Source organism: Xenopus laevis, chromosome 8S (genome assembly GCF_017654675.1).
Source record: "Xenopus laevis strain J_2021 chromosome 8S, Xenopus_laevis_v10.1, whole genome shotgun sequence".
NCBI lineage: Eukaryota > Metazoa > Chordata > Amphibia > Anura > Pipidae > Xenopus > Xenopus laevis.
The window spans coordinates 7010566-7029939 of record NC_054386.1 but is presented as its reverse complement, the minus strand read 5'-3'; the positions used below and the strand labels follow the sequence as shown (position 1 = coordinate 7029939).

The window sequence follows — 19374 nt, the reverse complement described above, 5'->3', positions numbered from 1 at the left end:
GCACGGTCCCAGGGTTGCCACCTGACCGATATTTTACCGGTTGAAGGTTGATCCCAATATTATTAATATGGAATAAAGATAAATATATAGGAAGGTCAGTGATCCCAATGTTATTAATAGGGAATAAAGATAAATATATAGGAAGGTCAGTGATCCCAATGTTATTAATAGGGAATAAAGATAAATATATAGGAAGGTCAGTGATCCCAATGTTATTAATAGGGAATAAAGATAAATATATAGGAAGGTCAGTGATCCCAATGTTATTAATAGGGAATAAAGATAAATATATAGGAAGGTCAGTGATCCCAATGTTATTAATAGGGAATAAAGATAAATATATAGGAAGGCCAGTGATCCCAATGTTATTAATAGGGAATAAAGATAAATATATAGGAAGGTCAGTGATCCCAATGTTATTAATAGGGAATAAAGATAAATATATAGGAAGGTCAGTGATCCCAATGTTATTAATAGGGAATAAAGATAAATATATAGGAAGGTCAGTGATCCCAATGTTATTAATAGGGAATAAAGATAAATATATAGGAAGGTCAGTGATCCCAATGTTATTAATAGGGAATAAAGATAAATATATAGGAAGGCAGGTATTTTTTTCCAGAAAAGGTGACAACCCTAATATCTCTGGTAGCTGCCAGAGTAGGGAGTGCAGTAAAATGATCAGCACTTATAGTTCCTTTGCTCCTGATACAGTGAATGCATTACTCAGAAATAGCTGCCATTAGTTTTCTGATTTAAATGATCATTGAACATAAGGGGCGGAACCATAATTGGCATCAATGTGTTTCCGGGGAACTGTTGATTGTGAGGCGCATGAAGCGCCTAGCAACCGCTCAACTTCCCATTCGAACATCAAACATTCGACGATACGATCAAATAAGGAGACAAGCGGGCAGTCGGGCAAAAATAAATCAAGCTAAAGACAAACGCATTCTTTATAAAAAATTCACCAGGTAGATTTTTTTCCTTTCCCCTCATTTCTACCGGCGCGCGGGAATCGGTCGAAAGTGCTGTGAGGAACTTTATGCCGTGTTCGCCCCGCCCACGTCACGTGCAGTTGGTGCAGAGCAAGGAGAGCAGAGTGGAGAGCAGTGTGTGAGTATAGAGAGTGTGAGATGCCTGTCCTTGAGATCATATTATTACTGTGTGACTGACTCTCTCTCTTGTCTCTATACAGATAGATATTGTCTATGAGCTAATACATGTCATTGCAATATACATTGCACAATACATTGGTTTATTATTATTATACTCTTCTGCCAAACATCAATCCCTGTGTTCCTCCACTGGGATCTCACATACTACTGAATGATGACATTGTGTATAGTTATATAATACACAAAAGCCATGAATATCCTGTAAATTATATCCTTATAAACGGTGAGTTCTGATGTCATCAGTTATAAACGGTGAGTTCTGATGTCATTTCTGTCACATGACTCACTGAAACGTGTGTATTATAATAAATAAAGTACCCCCAGTTGTAAAATATGAGGATATTAGAAGTTACCTCGGAGTTCCATGACCTGTATAAAAACACTCGGCCTTCGGCCTCGTACTTTTATATGGTCATGAAACTCCTCGGTAACTTATAATATCCTTATATTTTACAAGAGGGGGTACTTTATTCAGTATATAATCTACAGTCATTTTCCTATGGGACCAGACTGTACATTATATCCTTATAAACGGCGTGTTCTGACGTCAGAACGCGCCGTTTATAACAGGGGTCCCCGGCTGCCAAATTTGACGCCACACATACGAATTTGACTCCACACGTCCGAATTTGACGCCACTGCGTTTAATTTGGACGCCGGCGACCAGAATTGGACTCCGACCCCCCTCCCGACATTTCACACAAAATGTAGATTATAATGTACCCCCTACTGAAATTTATACAGATATTAGAAGTCACCTCGGAGTTATGTGACCTGTGGCCTCGTGCTTTTATATGGTCACATAACTCCGAGGTGACATCATATCTTTATAATACACAAAAGCCATGAATATCTTGTAAATTATATCCTTATAAACGGTGAGTTCTGATATCATCAGTTATAAACGGTGAGTTCTGATGTCATCAGTTATAAACGGTGAGTTCTGATGTCATTTCTGTCACATGACTCACTGAAACTTGTGTATTATAATAAATAAAGTACCCCCAGTTGCAAAATATGAGGATATTAGACGTAATCACGGAGTTCCATGACCTGTATAAAAACACTCAGCCTTCAGCTTTGTACTTTTATATGGTCATGAAACTCCTCGGTAACTTATAATATCCTTATAATTTACAAGAGGGGGTACTTTATTCACTATATAAATTACAGTAGGGGGTACTTTATTCACTATATATAATAGCCCTATTATCCCAGGAAGCACTGAGTGCATGTTGGCAAGGTCTATTATAGTGGTGCCATTTACACAAGTGTATTTTCATTATATTCTTTATAAAGTGATGTGTATATTGTTAAATGCAGTAAGTTGTGATTGGTTTTTATTTTCCAAGGTCATTGTGTCCCCTTACAAGAGCCGTATAGTATTAATGTATGTTCAGGGGCACTCACCTCAGACGGCAGCGCCTCCCTGGTTGCCAGGGGCGGCAAAAATGCCGCTCCTGGTAACTAAGAGACGAATTTCCGGTTTTCAACCCGGAAATTCGTCTGTTCTAGTGCAGAGCATGCAACTGCGCGACGTGGGAGGGGGGTGGCGGCGAAACAAAGCCCCCCCTCAGCTGGCAAAATGACCAGGATCGCCCCTGTGTATGTTTCTATCCTATTTGCCCTTAGAAACCCTGTTGCCTTCTCGGGGTGACACAAACAGTGATCATGCCTGTGTAGAGTCAGGCAAGGAAGTTGTCAGGAGAAAGAAAGAGGCTGCTCTCATGTTCTTCTGCTTAGGAAAGATTTGAGAAAGGTTTCTAATTTTATTCCTCACCAGAAGAACATCAGAGCAGCCTCTTTCTTTCTCCTGACAACTTCCTTGACTACTTGCTGGTCAGACTGGTGGGAAACTGACCAGCAGGTGGCGCTGTTGTAACAAAATTCATTCATATTAACAGCACATGTATCCCTTAATATCTTGGAATAAAGCTCCCCATAGACGCAAAGATTTCTCTTGCCGAACGACCGATTTTAGCGAAGTCCGACCAATCCTTTGAAATTATCGTGTGGTTAGTGGGATTCGAACAATCGTACATCTTACCTGTCAGGAAATTGATCGGCAAGGTTAAAAAATCTTTGTGGGTCCCAGTGCAATGTATCTATGTTTGAGGGCCAAGAAGGCAGCTCCCCTTTGTTTTCCTGCCAAATGTTGTCTTTTTAGTTGATGGACAATTCGTACGATCATTCCGAGATAATCGTGGTCTCACGATGAGGATCTGATCTTTTAAAAATCTCAACATCTATGGCCAGCTTTAAAAGGAAATAAATAATGAATGTCAAGTGCAAAAATTCTTAGAATAGAAATCTCATAAATTTTACGTTTACTTATTTTAAAGGTTTACTTAACCTTTAAAGGAATCAGCCAGTATGCAAGAGGTTAAAGGGGCAACCCTGTTTTATGATGACAATATATTTTCCCTATATTTTGTAGGAAAATACATATTTGTTATAAAGCATTAATGGGGTTGTTCACCATCCAAACACTTGTTTCAGTTCAGTTGTTTTCAGATTGTTCACCATGAACAAAGATATTTTTCAATTGCTTTCCATCTTTTATTTTTTACAATTCTCACAAAATTAAAGTTAAAATGTTCGTGTCTCTGGTGTTTGAGTCTGACAGCTCAATAATACAGATTCTGAACAGTTACAATTTGCTCCATTTAGTTGATACATTTCTCAGCAGCATCTCTGGAATATTAACAAATATTGTATCAATTCTAACAACTGCCTTTAATGAAACATTCTGCTCAGGAGGGACAAAGATAACAAATGTATCAACTAAATGTATCCATTTAAAATAGTTCAAGAGTCGGCGACCCCCCCTTTCAGAGCTGCTTTAGAAGGTGAAAATGGAAACTTTGCACTTAAATTTTAGAAAAACGGCGATAAATTTGAAATAGGTATGAAAAGTAATACTTTTCATAAAATGAAAGTCTTTATTTTTGATGAATCATCTAAAACCAACTGAACTGAAAAAAGTGTTTGAAGATGGGCAGCCCCTTTAACAGATTGTTTTTTTTTTTTGTTTTTTTTTTTACTATTCCTACCGCTGAAAAGATAGTTGAAACAAAGATAATGAACTTCACATAAAGAAACCCTTCCTTTAAGGGCAGACACACGTGGACATTAGGGGAGATTAGTCGGCCAGCGACAAATCGCATTCACTTCGGGCGACTAATCTCCCTGAACGGACTTCCCGCCGGCTAGAATCGAAATCGCCAGTGGGATGGCACTCGGAGCGCTTCGTTTTCCGAAGTGGCCTCACGAGAAAACTTTGGGCGACTTCGGAAAACAAAGCGATCCGAGTGCCATCACGCCGGCAATTTAGATTCTGCCCGATGGAAAGTAATTTGGGGGAGAATAGTTGCCCTGAAGAAGAGGTGGTTTGCCGATGGGCGATTAATCTCCCCGAATCTCCACGTGGGTGCCCTTACTAGCTGCTTGTTTGTGTTTACAGATAAGGAGGATTTCATTCTACAATCAGTTTAACTGGCAATTTGATTAATGTCTTTCACCTCCTGCCACTGTTTAGTTTAAGAGATAATTACAACATAGATGACTTTAATTATATCAACGTGAAGAAAGTATGTCCTACAAAAGCCCAACTCATTTTGAACCTTGAATCTGTTGGATTGCAATATGCATGGGTCATTAGTAAATGTGGCAATAAGAATTGAGCCTGGCACTAGCAGATTTACTGCAACATATTTATTTAACACACGGCATGTTTCGGACAATAGTCCTTTATCAAGTGGATACAACACAACCACCATACATTCTATTTAAGGATTATACCACACCCATATAATTAAGTACGTGGGAGGAGCCACTGCTATTGGAAGTATAGAGCCTAGCTCCCATGTAACAAAGATATAGTGTTATATATTTTCAATTGTGGTTCAGGTATCATAGTGTCACATATTATAAAGACATCAACACAAGTCCGTAAATAAAGCAAGTGAAGTAGCAATCCATCCTTTAAGTGTTCAATTGTTGTTTCCAACTTGGTGTATAGTCCAATCTATTGATAAAAAAGTCCAATGAACTTGGGGCATTAGCATGGATGGGAACGTGAACATGAAGAAACAAAGGAAGAAAAAATCAACTTAAAACATTTAAAACATTTGTTACTTCCTGGTACTGCCCATAGGGCCTACCACAAGGGAATCCATTGTATGTACCACAATATTATTCATGTAGATTCACATTTTAAAGCATAAATTGCTGCATCAAACTTGTCTAGTTTAGACATTTGGAAGGATATATAAAAGACTGCCTTAACTCATTTTAAGTTTCTTACCGCAATGTGGGTTCACTTAAATCACTATACAGTGCAGCTCTTATATTCTATCTGAAAGGGAAAGAAATAGCAATATGAGACCTGTATATACTTCACAAAAAAGGTGCAATACTCCAGTATTCATTTAACCCTATGGGGACCATACTATTAAGTCTCTTGATCCACACTGCTTCTCTCTGAAGGAGTAATTTCTTGATATCCCCTCCCCTTTGTGGTTTAGTAACCACCTCGAGGACCAGCCATTTCAATTGTGACTGATTGTGTTTATTCGAAAAGAAGTGTCGAGACACCGATGTATCAGTGGGGGTATTGGTGTTATAATTTCTAATGTCTGATTTATGTTCTTTTATTCTTTCTTTCACTGGGCGTATAGTTTGACCCACATACACCTTCCCACATGGGCATTTCAAGAGATACACTACGCCTGCTGTTAGACAGGTAGCGTAGTGTTTCAGTTTAATTTTGTTTCCTTTCATGGGGTGGCAGATTGACTCTCCCCTTATTACAGAGGAGCAACATACACACCCCAGACAAGGAAACGTACCTTTTTTCTCCAAACCTTGGAATAAGATCGTCTGTCTTGTCTCTTTTTTGGGTTCTGCTGTACACAGATGGTCCCTAATGGTGAGTCCTTTTCTATAACAAAATAGAGGTGGATCTATACAAAATTTTTGAAGTTGTTTATCCCCTTGTAAAATTGGCCAAAACCTTTTAATTACTTTCTCAACTTGGTCACTTTTGTGATGGTATAGACTTACAAAAGGTGTCCTATTGTTTTTATTGGCCGCCTTAGACCCTTGTAAAAGAGAAGTTCTTGGGATCCTTCCAACCTCTGCAGCTGTTTTGTGGAGGGTGCATCTACTATAACCTTTTGTGCAAAACCTATTTATCAAGCCTTCTGCCGCTTCCCAGTATTTTGCATCGTCCGATGCAATTCTGCGTGCTCTTAGGAATTGCCCTTTTGGGATCCCTGTGATGCATTTTCTACTATGGAAACTGGAGCAATTAAGGAGGCTATTTCTATCAGTGGCCTTCCGATATAAGTTTGTAATTATTGACCCATTTTCCATAGTTAAACTCACATCAAGGAAATTCAAAGTTCGTTTGGATATTTCGGTGGTGAATTTGACTGTTGGATGGCTCTCATTTGCTTCATTCACCATTTCGTTAAATAATGTTATGTCCCCTTTCCAAACCACCAGAATATCGTCCATATAGCGTAGATATAATTGTATGTGATTTTTATAACGATGGTTCAGGAAAAGCTCCTGTTCAAGCTTATGGACAAACAGATTTGCAAAGGAGGGGGCCACCGCTGCCCCCATTGACGTGCCTTGGCACTGCCAAAAGAACTCCTTTTCAAATCGGAAATAATTCCTTTTTAAAACAAGGGTTAGACAGTCTAACAAGAAATATATAAATTTGTGTGGGAGGGTTGTACTGAGTAGGGCCTCTTCTACACATACAATTCCCTCATCTTGGGGGATCGAGGTATACAGGCTAACTATGTCAATACTACATAGTGTAATATCGTCTCCCATATTGTCCAACTCACTCAATTTTTTTAGCAGATCATTTGTGTCTAGTAAACAGCATGGTATATTTTTGACCAATGGTTGTAAATATTGATCAATATACTTAGCCAAAGGCTCTAGTACTGAGCCGTTACCAGACACAATTGGCCTCCCTGGTGGATTCACTAGGGATTTGTGTATTTTTGGTAGGAGATACAGAACAGGTGTACGTGGGTGTTCAATACACAAGGCTTCTTTTGTTACATTAGTTATCACATTATTCATACAGGCATCATGCACTACTTCATATATTTATTTTTGAATCTCAAACACAGGGTCATTTTGTATTAATTTATAGTGACCAGGAACCTGTAGTTGTTTTTGAGCCTCTGCAATATACATATCTTTATTCATAACCACAACAGCTCCCCCCTTATCTGCTTTTTTAATTATGATAGTGTCATTATTTTGGAGGGATTTCAATGCTGATTTCTCATCTTTAGTAAGGTTATTCACATGTCTCCCCTGTTTCTCCCATAATTCTCCCACAGTTGAAGTTACCACTTTCTCAAAGGCTGTTAGAGAGTCATTATGTATAGTTGGTATAAAGTTACTTTTCTTTCTTATCCCTCTATGCATTTCTACATTTTCTACAGATTCGCCAAAACACATCTTTAATTTTAATGCTCTTATAAATTTTTGAAAGTCTATCTCCCACTCTAAAAAGTCACTATTATAAGTGGGGACATAGCATAAGCCTTTATTAAGCAGCGATAGCTCAGCTGGAGTCAGTATGTATGTTGAAATATTAATAACCAAATTGGTTACCTCTGTTTGTTGCGGCTGGGATATCTCTCCCGATATGTTGCTGCCTTTGAATCTTGTTTTTTGTGCTTTTTTGCTCCGGATTTGCCCAGTCTCTCTTGCTCCAAAAAATGACTTGAAGAGGCTGTACTATCCTCGCTGCTGTAGCGATCATGCACTTGGCTCAAGCTTGTCACGCTTGAATCTGTTGAGTGATCCCTGGAGGTGCTTACGTCCCCTCTGTTTCCTTGGTAAGTATATCTATGTTGCCTCCAACCTGATGTGCGTAGGCGTCCTCTCTGTCTCCGGTTTTCCTCCCGCCAACTGTACACACGATCCTGCTGGTAATCGAGCGCGTCTCGCTCAAACTTGGCTGCCTTCCGCGCTGTAATGGCGTCTCTCTGTTTCTGCAGCGTCTCAGCTTGTTCTCTCAGTATCGCTTCTGCTTGCTCCGCCCCCTTTGAACTTACAACTTTATCTTTTAACACGGAGACATTTTTCCTTATAACAGACACTTTTTCATGCAGTCTCTCGATAGTAAGTGTCATTAGGTCACGGCTGCATTTATTGCAAATCTCTTGCCAGCGTCTAATTAGTACAGGATCTTCTGCACACAGATTTGGCTGGATGGGTACTCTCAAACCTCGTGGTATTCTTCTGGCTTTAACATATTGTGCCAGGGACATCAGGTGGAGGTTAAGGCTTAATTCCTTCTTCTGTTGGAAATAGAGTTCTTTGGTTACATCATCAGGGGGTGCAGTGTTCTGTGAAAATTGTAGGTCCTCTATTCCTTCCAATATTTTGGTAATTTCACTTTCGCTATAAGCGAATGTTGATGCAGACTGACTTGCCACACTTACGTTTGCTTCAGTGGTCATGTCTTTACTCACAGGCTGGTTCCAGTTGGACTTGAATTGCACAAAAGGTGAGTGTCCTGGTTCCAATAAAGCCTTCAGCGTGCCTTCAGCTCAGCCTAAGTCCATGTAAGGCTTGTAATATAGCAATAAGAATTGAGCCTGGCACTAGCAGATTTACTGCAACATATTTATTTAACACACGACATGTTTCGGACAATAGTCCTTTATCAAGTGGATACAACACAACCACCATACATTCTATTTAAGGATTATACCACCCATATAATTAAGTACGTGGGAGGAGCCACTGCTATTGGAAGTATAGAGCCTAGCTCCCATGTAACAAAGATATAGTGTTATATATTTTCAATTGTGGTTCAGGTATCATAGTGTCACATATTATAAAGACATCAACACAAGTCCGTAAATAAAGCAAGTGAAGTAGCAATCCATCCTTTAAGTGTTCAATTGTTGTTTCCAACTTGGTGTATAGTCCAATCTATTGATAAAAAAGTCCAATGAACTTGGGGCATTAGCATGGATGGGAACGTGAACATGAAGAAACAAAGGAAGAAAAAATCAACTTAAAACATTTAAAACATTTGTTACTTCCTGGTACTGCCCATAGGGCCTACCACAAGGGAATCCATTGTATGTACCACAATATTATTCATGTAGATTCACATTTTAAAGCATAAATTGCTGCATCAAACTTGTCTAGTTTAGACATTTGGAAGGATATATAAAAGACTGCCTTAACTCATTTTAAGTTTCTTACCGCAATGTGGGTTCACTTAAATCACTATACAGTGCAGCTCTTATATTCTATCTGAAAGGGAAAGAAATAGCAATATGAGACCTGTATATACTTCACAAAAAAGGTGCAATACTCCAGTATTCATTTAACCCTATGGGGACCATACTATTAAGTCTCTTGATCCACACTGCTTCTCTCTGAAGGAGTAATTTCTTGATATCCCCTCCCCTTTGTGGTTTAGTAACCACCTCGAGGACCAGCCATTTCAATTGTGACTGATTGTGTTTATTCGAAAAGAAGTGTCGAGACACCGATGTATCAGTGGGGATTTCATTCTACAATCAGTTTAACTGGCAATTTGATTAATGTCTTTCACCTCCTGCCACTGTTTAGTTTAAGAGATAATTACAACATAGATGACTTTAATTATATCAACGTGAAGAAAGTATGTCCTACAAAAGCCCAACTCATTTTGAACCTTGAATCTGTTGGATTGCAATATGCATGGGTCATTAGTAAATGTGGATTGCAGTGTCTTGTGGGCAGTAAACATCAACCTCCCCCAATAGGATCTTCAGAGGGGAACTGTTGGCATGATAAAATTAAATGTAATTCTAATCATTTTCCTGAAATACATTCAATGTCCGTGTTTCAGTAATTACGACTGAAAGCAGTACTTGTTCCTATTATCTGCACTGCTGGTTCTGACTCTAGAACCAATTTTCTAAGATATAAAATATTTTTTTTTACAGGTAACTGGTCTTGAAGCTAGCAACAGTTATGGCAGCACAAATGTCAGAATCTGATCAGATCAAACAGGTAAAAGCTTTCTGCATATGTTTTAGTATGGGCTTCAATCGTTTTAAGTGATATTAAAGGAGAAGGAAAGGCTAAAATTAAGTAAGCTTTATCAGAAAGATCTATATAAATACACCAGTAAACCCTCAAAGTAATGCTGCTCTGAGTCCTCTGTCAAAAGAAACATCACATTTCTTTCCTTCTATTGTGTACTCATGGGCTTCTCTATCAGACTTCCTGTTTTCAGCTTAAAGGGGTGGTTCACCTTTTAAGTAACTTTTAGTATGTTATAGAACGACCAATTCTAAGCAACGTTTCAATTGGTTTTCATTATTTATTTTTTATAGTTATTTGTCGTTTTCTTCTGATTCTTTGCAGCTTTCAAATGGGCGTCGCTGACCCCTTCTAAACAAACAAATGCTCTGTAAGGCTACAAATGTATTGTTATTGTTACTTTTTATTACTGATCCTTCTATTCAGGCTTCTCCTATTCATATTCCAGTCCCTTATTCAAATCAATGCATGGTTGCTAGGGGAATTTGGGCCCTAGTTATCACATTGCTTAAAATGCAAATTGAAGAGCTGCTGAATAAAAAGCGAAATAACTCAAAAATCTTTGATAATAAAAAAATAAATCAAATTGCAAATTATCTCAGAATATCACTCTCTACATCAGTGATCCCCAACCAGTAGCTCGTGAGCAACATGTTGCTCCCCAAACCCTTGGATGTTGCTCTCAGTGGCCTAAATGTAAGTGCTCATTTTTTAATTCTTGGCTTGGAGGCAAGTTTTGATTGCATAAAAAACAGATGTACTACTAAACAGCCTCCTGTAGACTGCCAGTCCACATAGGAGCTACCAATAGCCAATCATAGCCTTATTTGGCTCCATCCAGGAACAATTTGTAATGCTTGTGTTGCTCCCCAACTCTTTTTACATTTGAATGTTGCTCACGGGCAAAAAAGGTTGGGGATCCCTGCTCTACATCATACTAAAAGTTATCTCAAAGGTGAACAACCCCTTTAAACCTCCTTACCCCGGGCGTGAGCATGCTCAGTTTGCTCCTCTTCTCCTCCCCCTTCTCTGCTGTAATCTGAGCCCAGAGCTATAAGTGAGCAGGAAAAGACTCAGACAGGAAGTGATGTCACACCAAGCTAACATGGCAGCTGCTATTCTTAACAAACAGAGAGAGCTTCTTACTCAGGTATGGTAAAGCATTCTACAGAATAAATATAGCATTCTAGCTTGCACTATTGACAATAAACTGCTTCGGTAGCTTTCCTTCTCCTTTAAGTTCCAAGGCCTTCTGTTCAATTGCTGCTGCAGTACACTCTTTCTATTCTGGCTGCTGCTTTGGATGCAAACATTTAATAGGCTGTTGTGCAGTTGTAAATACCATCTCCAGCCTATCAGATCTTAACCGCCCAATATCAAGGTTGCTTGCTTAGTCCAACAGCCTGAGGAAAAGGTGTACTGAGGAACACCATCGGCAAGTAACAGAGGTAAGGGCGCAAGCATTTTGGCAACATAAACTGTCACGTTTCTATAGAGACGTCACTACAGACTCCCTTTTATAGTATAGTTTACTGTAGAGATAAATGCATGTTCTTTTATTAGTGGTGGTCATTCATTTTTATATTTCTGTCAATAGTTCAAAGAATTTCTTGGGACGTATAATAAACTGACAGAAAACTGTTTCCTGGATTGCGTGAAGGACTTCACAACGAGAGAAGTGAAGGCAGAAGAGGTATGTTTCACATTATGCTCTTAACTGATCAAGGAGAGAGTTTAGTGGGAACAAGCCATGGGGAAGAGAGCAGCCTTGTATCCTTACACAATATTATCCACGCAAATGTGTGATACAATTTAATGGAAGTTTATTATGAACCACTGTGACAAAAAGACACAAACTCCCACTGTACATGAAGAGAATGGCATGTAATTATTGTCTAATAAACCGAGGTTTTAAGGTTTTGCTCACCTTTTTAGTTTGTGTTGAGGTAACGGATACATTTCCATGTCTGCAAAAGCCGTTATGATTTGTCATCTGTATTATTATACATAATCACATGCATTTCTGTATTTGAAAGAACATACCATGCCTCCTTATCCATGTGTTCTATTTCCAGGTATGCCTGGTGCAGCAGTAAAGCAGAGTGTATATTAGGGATGCACTGAATCCAGGATTCGGTCCGGGATTCGGCCGAACCAAATTATAATTAGAATATGCAAATTAGGGGTGGGAACAGAAATAAGTGGCTTTTTGTCACAAAACAAGAAAGTAAAAAATGTTTCCTACCCCTAATTAACATATGCAAATTAGGATTAGGATTGGGTACGGTTGCCGGACAAATCTTTCACGAAGGATTCAGGGGTTTGGCTGAATCCAAAATAGTGGATTCGGTGCATCCCTAGTGTATATGCACAATATGTCTGTTGCTGTAGTGTAGCTGCTTTTTATGTTTATATATAACCTGCCTAACTGCCAGCGCCGATTCTAATGAAGATGCCGCCTGAGGCGGCTCCTTAAATGCCGCCCCTCCCCTCGCAGAAACATTAGTGCGGAGAGCGCAACTGCGCTCTCTCGCACTAGTAAAGCCGAATTTCCGGTTTCAAAACCGGAAATTCGGCTCTTTAAAGTGACAGGAGCGGCTTTTTGCCGCCCCTGGAAACTCATCTGGCGCTGCCGCCTGAGGCGAGCGCCTCAGCTCGCCTCATTGGCGGAGCGCACCTGCTAACTGCTAGTTGATCCAGAGGAAGGCAAAGAAACCCTTCTAAAGCCTCTCCAATTTTGGAGGAATCCTTCCTGTCTTGGACCAGTCCCTGAATCAACTTGTACTATGAGCTACTGACACTCTAAAACTGAGGATCTGCTGCACTTTGTAACAAGTTATACCACATCTACAGTCAGGGGGGTACTGTTGGCCTAGGCCTGAAGGGGGGCCCCAGCTGTGCTACACTTTTCGAAATAGCCGGGTCCCCCTTCACAGCGCCGAAGCCATGCCGCATCGCCTCGCTTCTGCTAAAGTCAGTCGGTATAATTCCCAGCATTACGACTTCAATGCACAGTCCCAGGCGCACTCGATGATGTCACAGCCTGATGCGTTTCGTCTTTCTTTAAAAAAAAACAAAATTCCCAAATTGATATGTTTTTTGCATCCCTGCTAAATAAAACTTTTTGTTTGAGTTTCTGCAGTCCAAGTCAACTGAAATCTGACGTGAATTCACACATCTAATTCCCTATTTTGATAGATCTCCCATAAGGCAGTGACCTCTCCAAATGGAAGACAAGCTTTAATCTTGTGGTGATTTCAAGCCTCTCAGTGAGCTCACACAGGCAACTTTCTTGTGTCTTTCCCCCAGACTGAAACATAAAGGTCCATTCAGCAGGGATCAAAGAAACATATATCAATTTGTGACAGTTTTCTTGAAGAAGGTCAGAAGACGAAACGCGTCAGGCTGTGATGTCATCGGATTGCGCCTGGGACTGTGCATCGCGGCTGGAACGCCGGCAATTGTACCGACTGACTTTAGCGGGTCCAGAACGCTGGCATTGCGGTGACTCTTTTTATGCGATTTTAAGCTGGTTAACATGTGAGTGTAACTTTTAAATGGATAATCTTAAATAAAAAGCGTTTTACACTATTTTAAGTAAATTTTTCAAAACTACTGGTGGTTGAAAATTGGAGAGAGAGAAATATAACAAGGCTTGCAGTATATACATCTTTGCAGACTAGGATCCTTTGCATAAAAACCCTGATACATTTGTGTGTTCAGGAAACATTAATGTACAACCTGACCAGAAGGAGTGCAATGATGCACAAGTCCCAGTCACGTCACTTATCTGGATGAGAGTGAAATCTTATTGGCTACTATATGAGTTAGTGATGTGTGGGTCAGGCTATTCCCGACCCACACCCGCCCACAACCTGACCTCCCATTGCCCGAGCCTGACTTCCGAGCCTCTGCTATAGACCCGCCGATGATGTCACAAAAGGGGCGGGGCAAGAGGTGCGTCTATAAAAACTCAACCTGGAAGCCGGCATTTCGGGTGGGTTCGGGCTGACCTCGTATGATCCCGGAAAGGAGCGTGCAAGGTCGGAACCAAACCCGCCCGACCCAGGGGTATCTGGTCGGACCGCACATCACTAATATAAATAACCTTCACTGTTGCATTGGATGACAAACATTGCCTTTCAGTTCTTTGGTTTTATCTATTGTTTTTCTTTTCACGTTTGCATCCTTAGATTACCTGCTCAGAACACTGTCTACAAAAGTATTTGAAAATGACCCAGAGGATATCGATGAGATTTCAGGAGTACCACATACAACAGAACGAAGCTTTAGCTGCTAAAGCCGGACTTCTTGGTCAGCCCAGATAGATAAGTGGAATGAACCCTATGAGCTTGTAAAGATTGGAAGAGCTTGTTGCCCTGCAAGACAAAGATACAGCCGAGTCTTATGGGCGTGTCTGTCCTCCATACTGCAATGGCAGCTTTGTGCAATTAAAGGAATGGAGTAAACTTGAGTCAGCAGGGATCAGCTATTTTTCAGGTGACACACATATAAATTCCCACCTGTTGAGATTTAAAATACTTTTGTAATAAACTGTTTAAAAACATTAATGTATCTTAATCTGACTAAATGTTAAAATGCAAACCGTCCATTACATTGCTCAGGGAATTAGATTGGTTTTAAAAGAAATTAAAAGAAATGTTTTATATTTTTTTTTCTTTCTTGGAAATGTCATGTTTCACCTTTTGTTAATGCCCAAAAAGTGCTGATGGGGTGTTAGGTATAAACCTAAGGATGAGAACCGGCAGTGGGAGCCATTGAAATTCATGCCCTACACTCACCACCACCACAGGTTACAACAAAGCTTCTCATTGTAGTCTATTTTACCATATAGTCAGTGTTAGAGTCCTGCAGCGGGTCGGGTACCTGCGGGTTACCCGCAAAAAAAGCGGGCACGTTGCGGAACGAGGGGAGGATTTTCAGGTGCGGGTCTGCAGGTCGCAGGTTGGGTTGCGGGTCTCACCTAAATATCTTTTGTAACATTGCCTATATTTTACTCCTTTTAAAGTTTTACGTCCACTTTTGATGACGTCACTTCCGGTTTGAACTTGAAAGCTGCTCAGTCCCAAAATGCTTTTTTTACAAACAGGTTGCTACTTAATCTATCAATTCAATGTAGCTGTTGAGCCCCAAACTTTGAAATGCTCACCCCGTAAATACTGTGACCTGGGTGTATGAACCCCAGGTCCGGCGCTCGTGAATTATTGAATTTTCAAATGCTAACAAACCCCCAGAAAAATACCAGACTTATGTTCCACAGGTAGCACAGGTCGGACTGGCCTGCTGTGGCCCCGGGAAAAAACCCGATGGGCCCCAGCTTTGGTGGGCCCCTAGGATGTTGTTCATAATAATTTGGCAAGATCTTGATAATAAACGCTGTATCAGCCAGTCCTTCGGGGCCCCATTATGTTCAGAAGAGCACCGAATTGGTCAGTGATTAGGGAGGGGCCCACTGCTGCCCACAAGGTGCACGAGGAGCTGTATTCTGAAGAAAAAGGGGATAGTGAGAGATACACAGATAAAACGTGTATTGAAGAATAGTAAATGTTAGAACAATATGTAAAAATAGAAAGAAATGCTGGAAAAATAGATAACAAAAGAGTAGAGAAAGACACAGATGTGTAAGACAATGGATAGAAAAGCAGAACAGGGAACAAACATATAAGGTAAGTAGTATGTTGCTTTTACAAATGCTATAATTCTATATACAGGTATGGGTCCCATTATCCGGAAACCAATTATCCAGAAAGCTCCTAATTATGGAAAGGCCTTCTCCCATAAACTCAATTCTATCCAAAAAAAAAAAAATCTAAATTTTTTAAAAATGATTTCCTTTTTCTGTGTAATAATAAAACAGTCGCTTGTACTTGATCCCAACTGAGATATAATTAATCCTTATTGGAGGCAAATCCAATTTGCGCCCAGGGGGTTTCCTTCTCCTTTAAGGTGGCCATACACAGGCCGATAAAAGCTGCAGACAGACTGTGCCGGCAGCTTATTGGCCCGTGTATGGGGCCCCCGACGGGCTTCACCGATCGATCGGATGGGACAAAAAATCCAGTCGGATCGCGGCCGCATCTGTTCGTTGATGCAGTCCCGCGATCCGACCGCCCATTACTATTCGTTAGGATGGGCCCACGATCGTATCAGCCCGATATTGCCCACCTCCAGGTGGGCATATCGGGGAGAGATCCGCTCGTTTGGCGACAACGTCAAACGAGTGGATCTCTCTGTGTATGGCCACCTTTAAGTTCCTCGTGATTGGCAGGAGATCCATATAGTGTCAGCTGTTTGAATGTGTTGTCTTATAGTTGCAGTCACAGTTCAGGTCTCCTTGCTGCTTAGACAGCAACCACTGTATAGTTTCTTGGTTCTCATGTATATAATATAAGTGATATATCTTATAAATATAACGCATGCCTCTGTATAATGTACTATTAGGTGCCAGTATCCACTGCCTCTCACTAGGCACAATTTGCTCGGGGTGCCAGAATCTTTTGAATCTAATTTTATATAATGCTCTATATCAGTGATCCCCAACCAGTAGCTCGTGAGTAACATGTTGCTCTCCGACCCCTTGGATGTTGCTTTCAGGTGCTTATTTTTGAATCCCAAGCTTGAAAGCAAGTTTAAATTGCATAAAAACTAAGTATAGTGCCAAGTAGAGCCTCCTGTAGCTGCCAGTCCACATAGGGGCCACCACATAGCCAATCACAGCCCTTATTTGGCACCCTAAGGGACTTTTTCATGCTTGTGCTGCTCCCCAACTCTTTTTACATTTGAATGTGGCTCACAGGTATAAAAAAAAAGGTTGGGGACTCCTGCTCTATATAATGTGCTTGGGTGTGATTATTCAGTCTAACTGTGTATAATATACTTGGGGTGCCAGTTGTTACCTTACAGTATTACTTCCGACTGTGTATCGTGTTTCTGACATGTCTGGGGACTGAGGTCAATGTCTCTCTACATTTACTGCAGTGATTTCTGGGATTATTGCTGATCATCTATTTTCTAAGGTGATTATTGGCATTTCTGGGGTTAATCACTTTTCCAATGATGTCATTATTTTTAATTTGATTTAATTCAATTTGTGGCCCACATTACCGCCCATTCATTCCAAAAATCCTAACTAAAAACATCATTTGGTGACTGCTGACATTAAAAAATAGATGTGCATTAGATGCTTTAGTTGCAGACGATCCTTTTGTTTTGTGCTGGAATCTGGTTTAACAAGCCGCTCTTACATTTTATGGTCCAGAACTTTCCCAATCATCGGATACCGCTGTGGGGGGGTTGGTGCGGGCCCTTGACTTGTCCTGGTGGACCCCAGTCCGACACTGGCTCTAATACATCTTCTAGGCAAAAGGAGCCCCCCTATAAGATATATTGGATCTAACTGTCAATGAATATCTGACACCCAACTGCTGCATGAAGAGAGAATGAAGAGAAACAGATGCTGAGAGAGGGATAGTGAAGATAATAGGGATGCACCGAATCCACTTTTTTGGATTCGGCCGAACCCCCGAATCCTTCGTGAAAGATTCGGCCGAATACCGAACCCTAATTTGCATATGGGACATTTTTTACTTCCTTGTTTTCTGACAAAAAGTCACACAATTTCCTTCCCGCCCCTAATTTGCATATGCAAATTAGGATTCGGTTCGGCTGGGCAGAAAGATTCAGCCAAATCCGAATCCTGCTGAAAAAGGCCGAATCCTGAACCGAATCCTGGATTCGGTGCATCCCTAGAAGATAAACTTGATTATTTCAGAAACAATACAGAATATTTAATTGATTGTATTTAGAAAGTTTCATATTTCAGTATGCTGAAGCCGATGTTACATTTTCGTGATAGTTCCCCTTTACGTTTGTTGTAAAGTATATGTGGCAGAATGAATATACAATTGCTAACATTTGTTGCTGAATCCCAGACATTCCCAACCTGTGTGGCTGCCTTCACTCTACTCCCCAAGTGCAAGACTTAAAGGAGAAACAAACCCGTAACATAAAAAACCCTACCCCCCTACAATTTTAAAACCGCGCCGTGGACTGTGCTGAAAAAACACAGCTTGCTTTACAGCTGCTGGTCACAGTTTCACTGTGTACTGTACAAACGTATATGGATGAAATGACAATACTCACTCTTGACTCTATTGACTGCAATACAAATATCATGTAGTGTTGGCCTGCACTGGTAAAACTGGTGTGTTTGCTTCAGAAACACTACTATAGTTCATATAAACAAGCTGCTGTGTAGCCATGGGGGCAGTCATTCAAGCACAGGATACACAGTAGATAACAGATAAGTACTACTATAGTTTATATAAACAAGCTGCTGTGTAGCCATGGGGGCAGCCTATTGCGGCATATGTTATATAACAGATAAGCTCTGTAGAACATAATGGAGTTATCCTGTTATCCACTATTTAACCTGTGCCATATAGTCTTTTCTCAATTTCCACCATTGCTACACAGCAGCTTGTTTATATAAACTATAGTAGTGTTTCTGAAGCAAACACATCTGTTTTACCAGTGCAGGGCAACACTGCATTATATTTTCATTACTTTAAAACACTTAAAGGGGTGGTTCACCTTCAAACAATCAGTTGTTTTCAGACAGATCACCTTTTCCAATTACTTTCTATTTTGTATGTGTCACCGTTTTTCTAAAATTGAAGTTTAAAGTGTTATTTTTCACCTTCTGAACAGCTCTGGGAGGGGTCGCAGACCCTGAAACTGTTCTAAATTGATACATTTAGTTGATACATTCCTTATCTGTGTCCCTGCTGAGCAGAATCTCTGGGTTTCATTACAGGCAGCTGTTAGACTTGATACAATAGTTGCTGATACTCCAGAGATGCTGCTGAGAAATGGATCAACTAAATGTTGCAAAATTGTAACAGTTCAGAGTCTGCACCTGAATTACTGAGCTGTCAGACTCAAACACCAGAGACACCAACATTCAACTTTACACTTAGATTTTGGAAAAACAGTAAAAAATAAATAATGGAAAGTAATTGAAAAAAAGTCTTTATTTCTGGGGAACAATCTAAAAACAACTGAATTGAAAAAAGTGTTTGGAAGG

General features: G+C 40.2%; 2 protein-coding genes across 4 annotated transcripts; one reads left to right on the top strand and one right to left on the bottom strand.

The window, feature by feature from the left end:
* The first annotated feature begins 868 nt into the window (after nt 1-868).
* timm9.S (translocase of inner mitochondrial membrane 9 homolog S homeolog) lies at nt 869-14958 on the top strand. 2 transcript variants are annotated; one of them, XM_041574875.1, is made up of 4 exons: nt 869-1116; nt 10169-10235; nt 11866-11961; nt 14462-14958. In XM_041574875.1, the coding sequence occupies exons 2-4, from the start codon at nt 10197-10199 to the stop codon at nt 14594-14596; spliced, it is 270 nt and encodes an 89-aa protein (XP_041430809.1). In that variant the 5' UTR covers nt 869-1116; nt 10169-10196; the 3' UTR covers nt 14597-14958. The 2 variants fall into 2 exon arrangements, with proteins under 2 accessions (XP_041430809.1, XP_041430810.1); XM_041574876.1 differs by lacking the exon at nt 869-1116 and adding an exon at nt 7938-8053.
* Nucleotides 4535-10165, bottom strand: LOC121397685. Of its 2 annotated transcripts, none has more exons than XM_041574874.1 (3): nt 7827-10165; nt 5485-5535; nt 4535-5205 (listed from the first exon to the last, which is right to left on the bottom strand). In XM_041574874.1, exons 1-2 carry the CDS (start codon nt 8678-8680, stop codon nt 5532-5534), a joined length of 858 nt encoding a protein of 285 aa, XP_041430808.1. In that variant the 5' UTR covers nt 8681-10165; the 3' UTR covers nt 4535-5205; nt 5485-5531. The 2 variants fall into 2 exon arrangements, with proteins under 2 accessions (XP_041430808.1, XP_041430807.1); XM_041574873.1 differs by having other exon boundaries at nt 4537-5535; nt 7827-9158; nt 9438-10165.
* Nucleotides 14959-19374: the final 4416 nt, after the last annotated feature.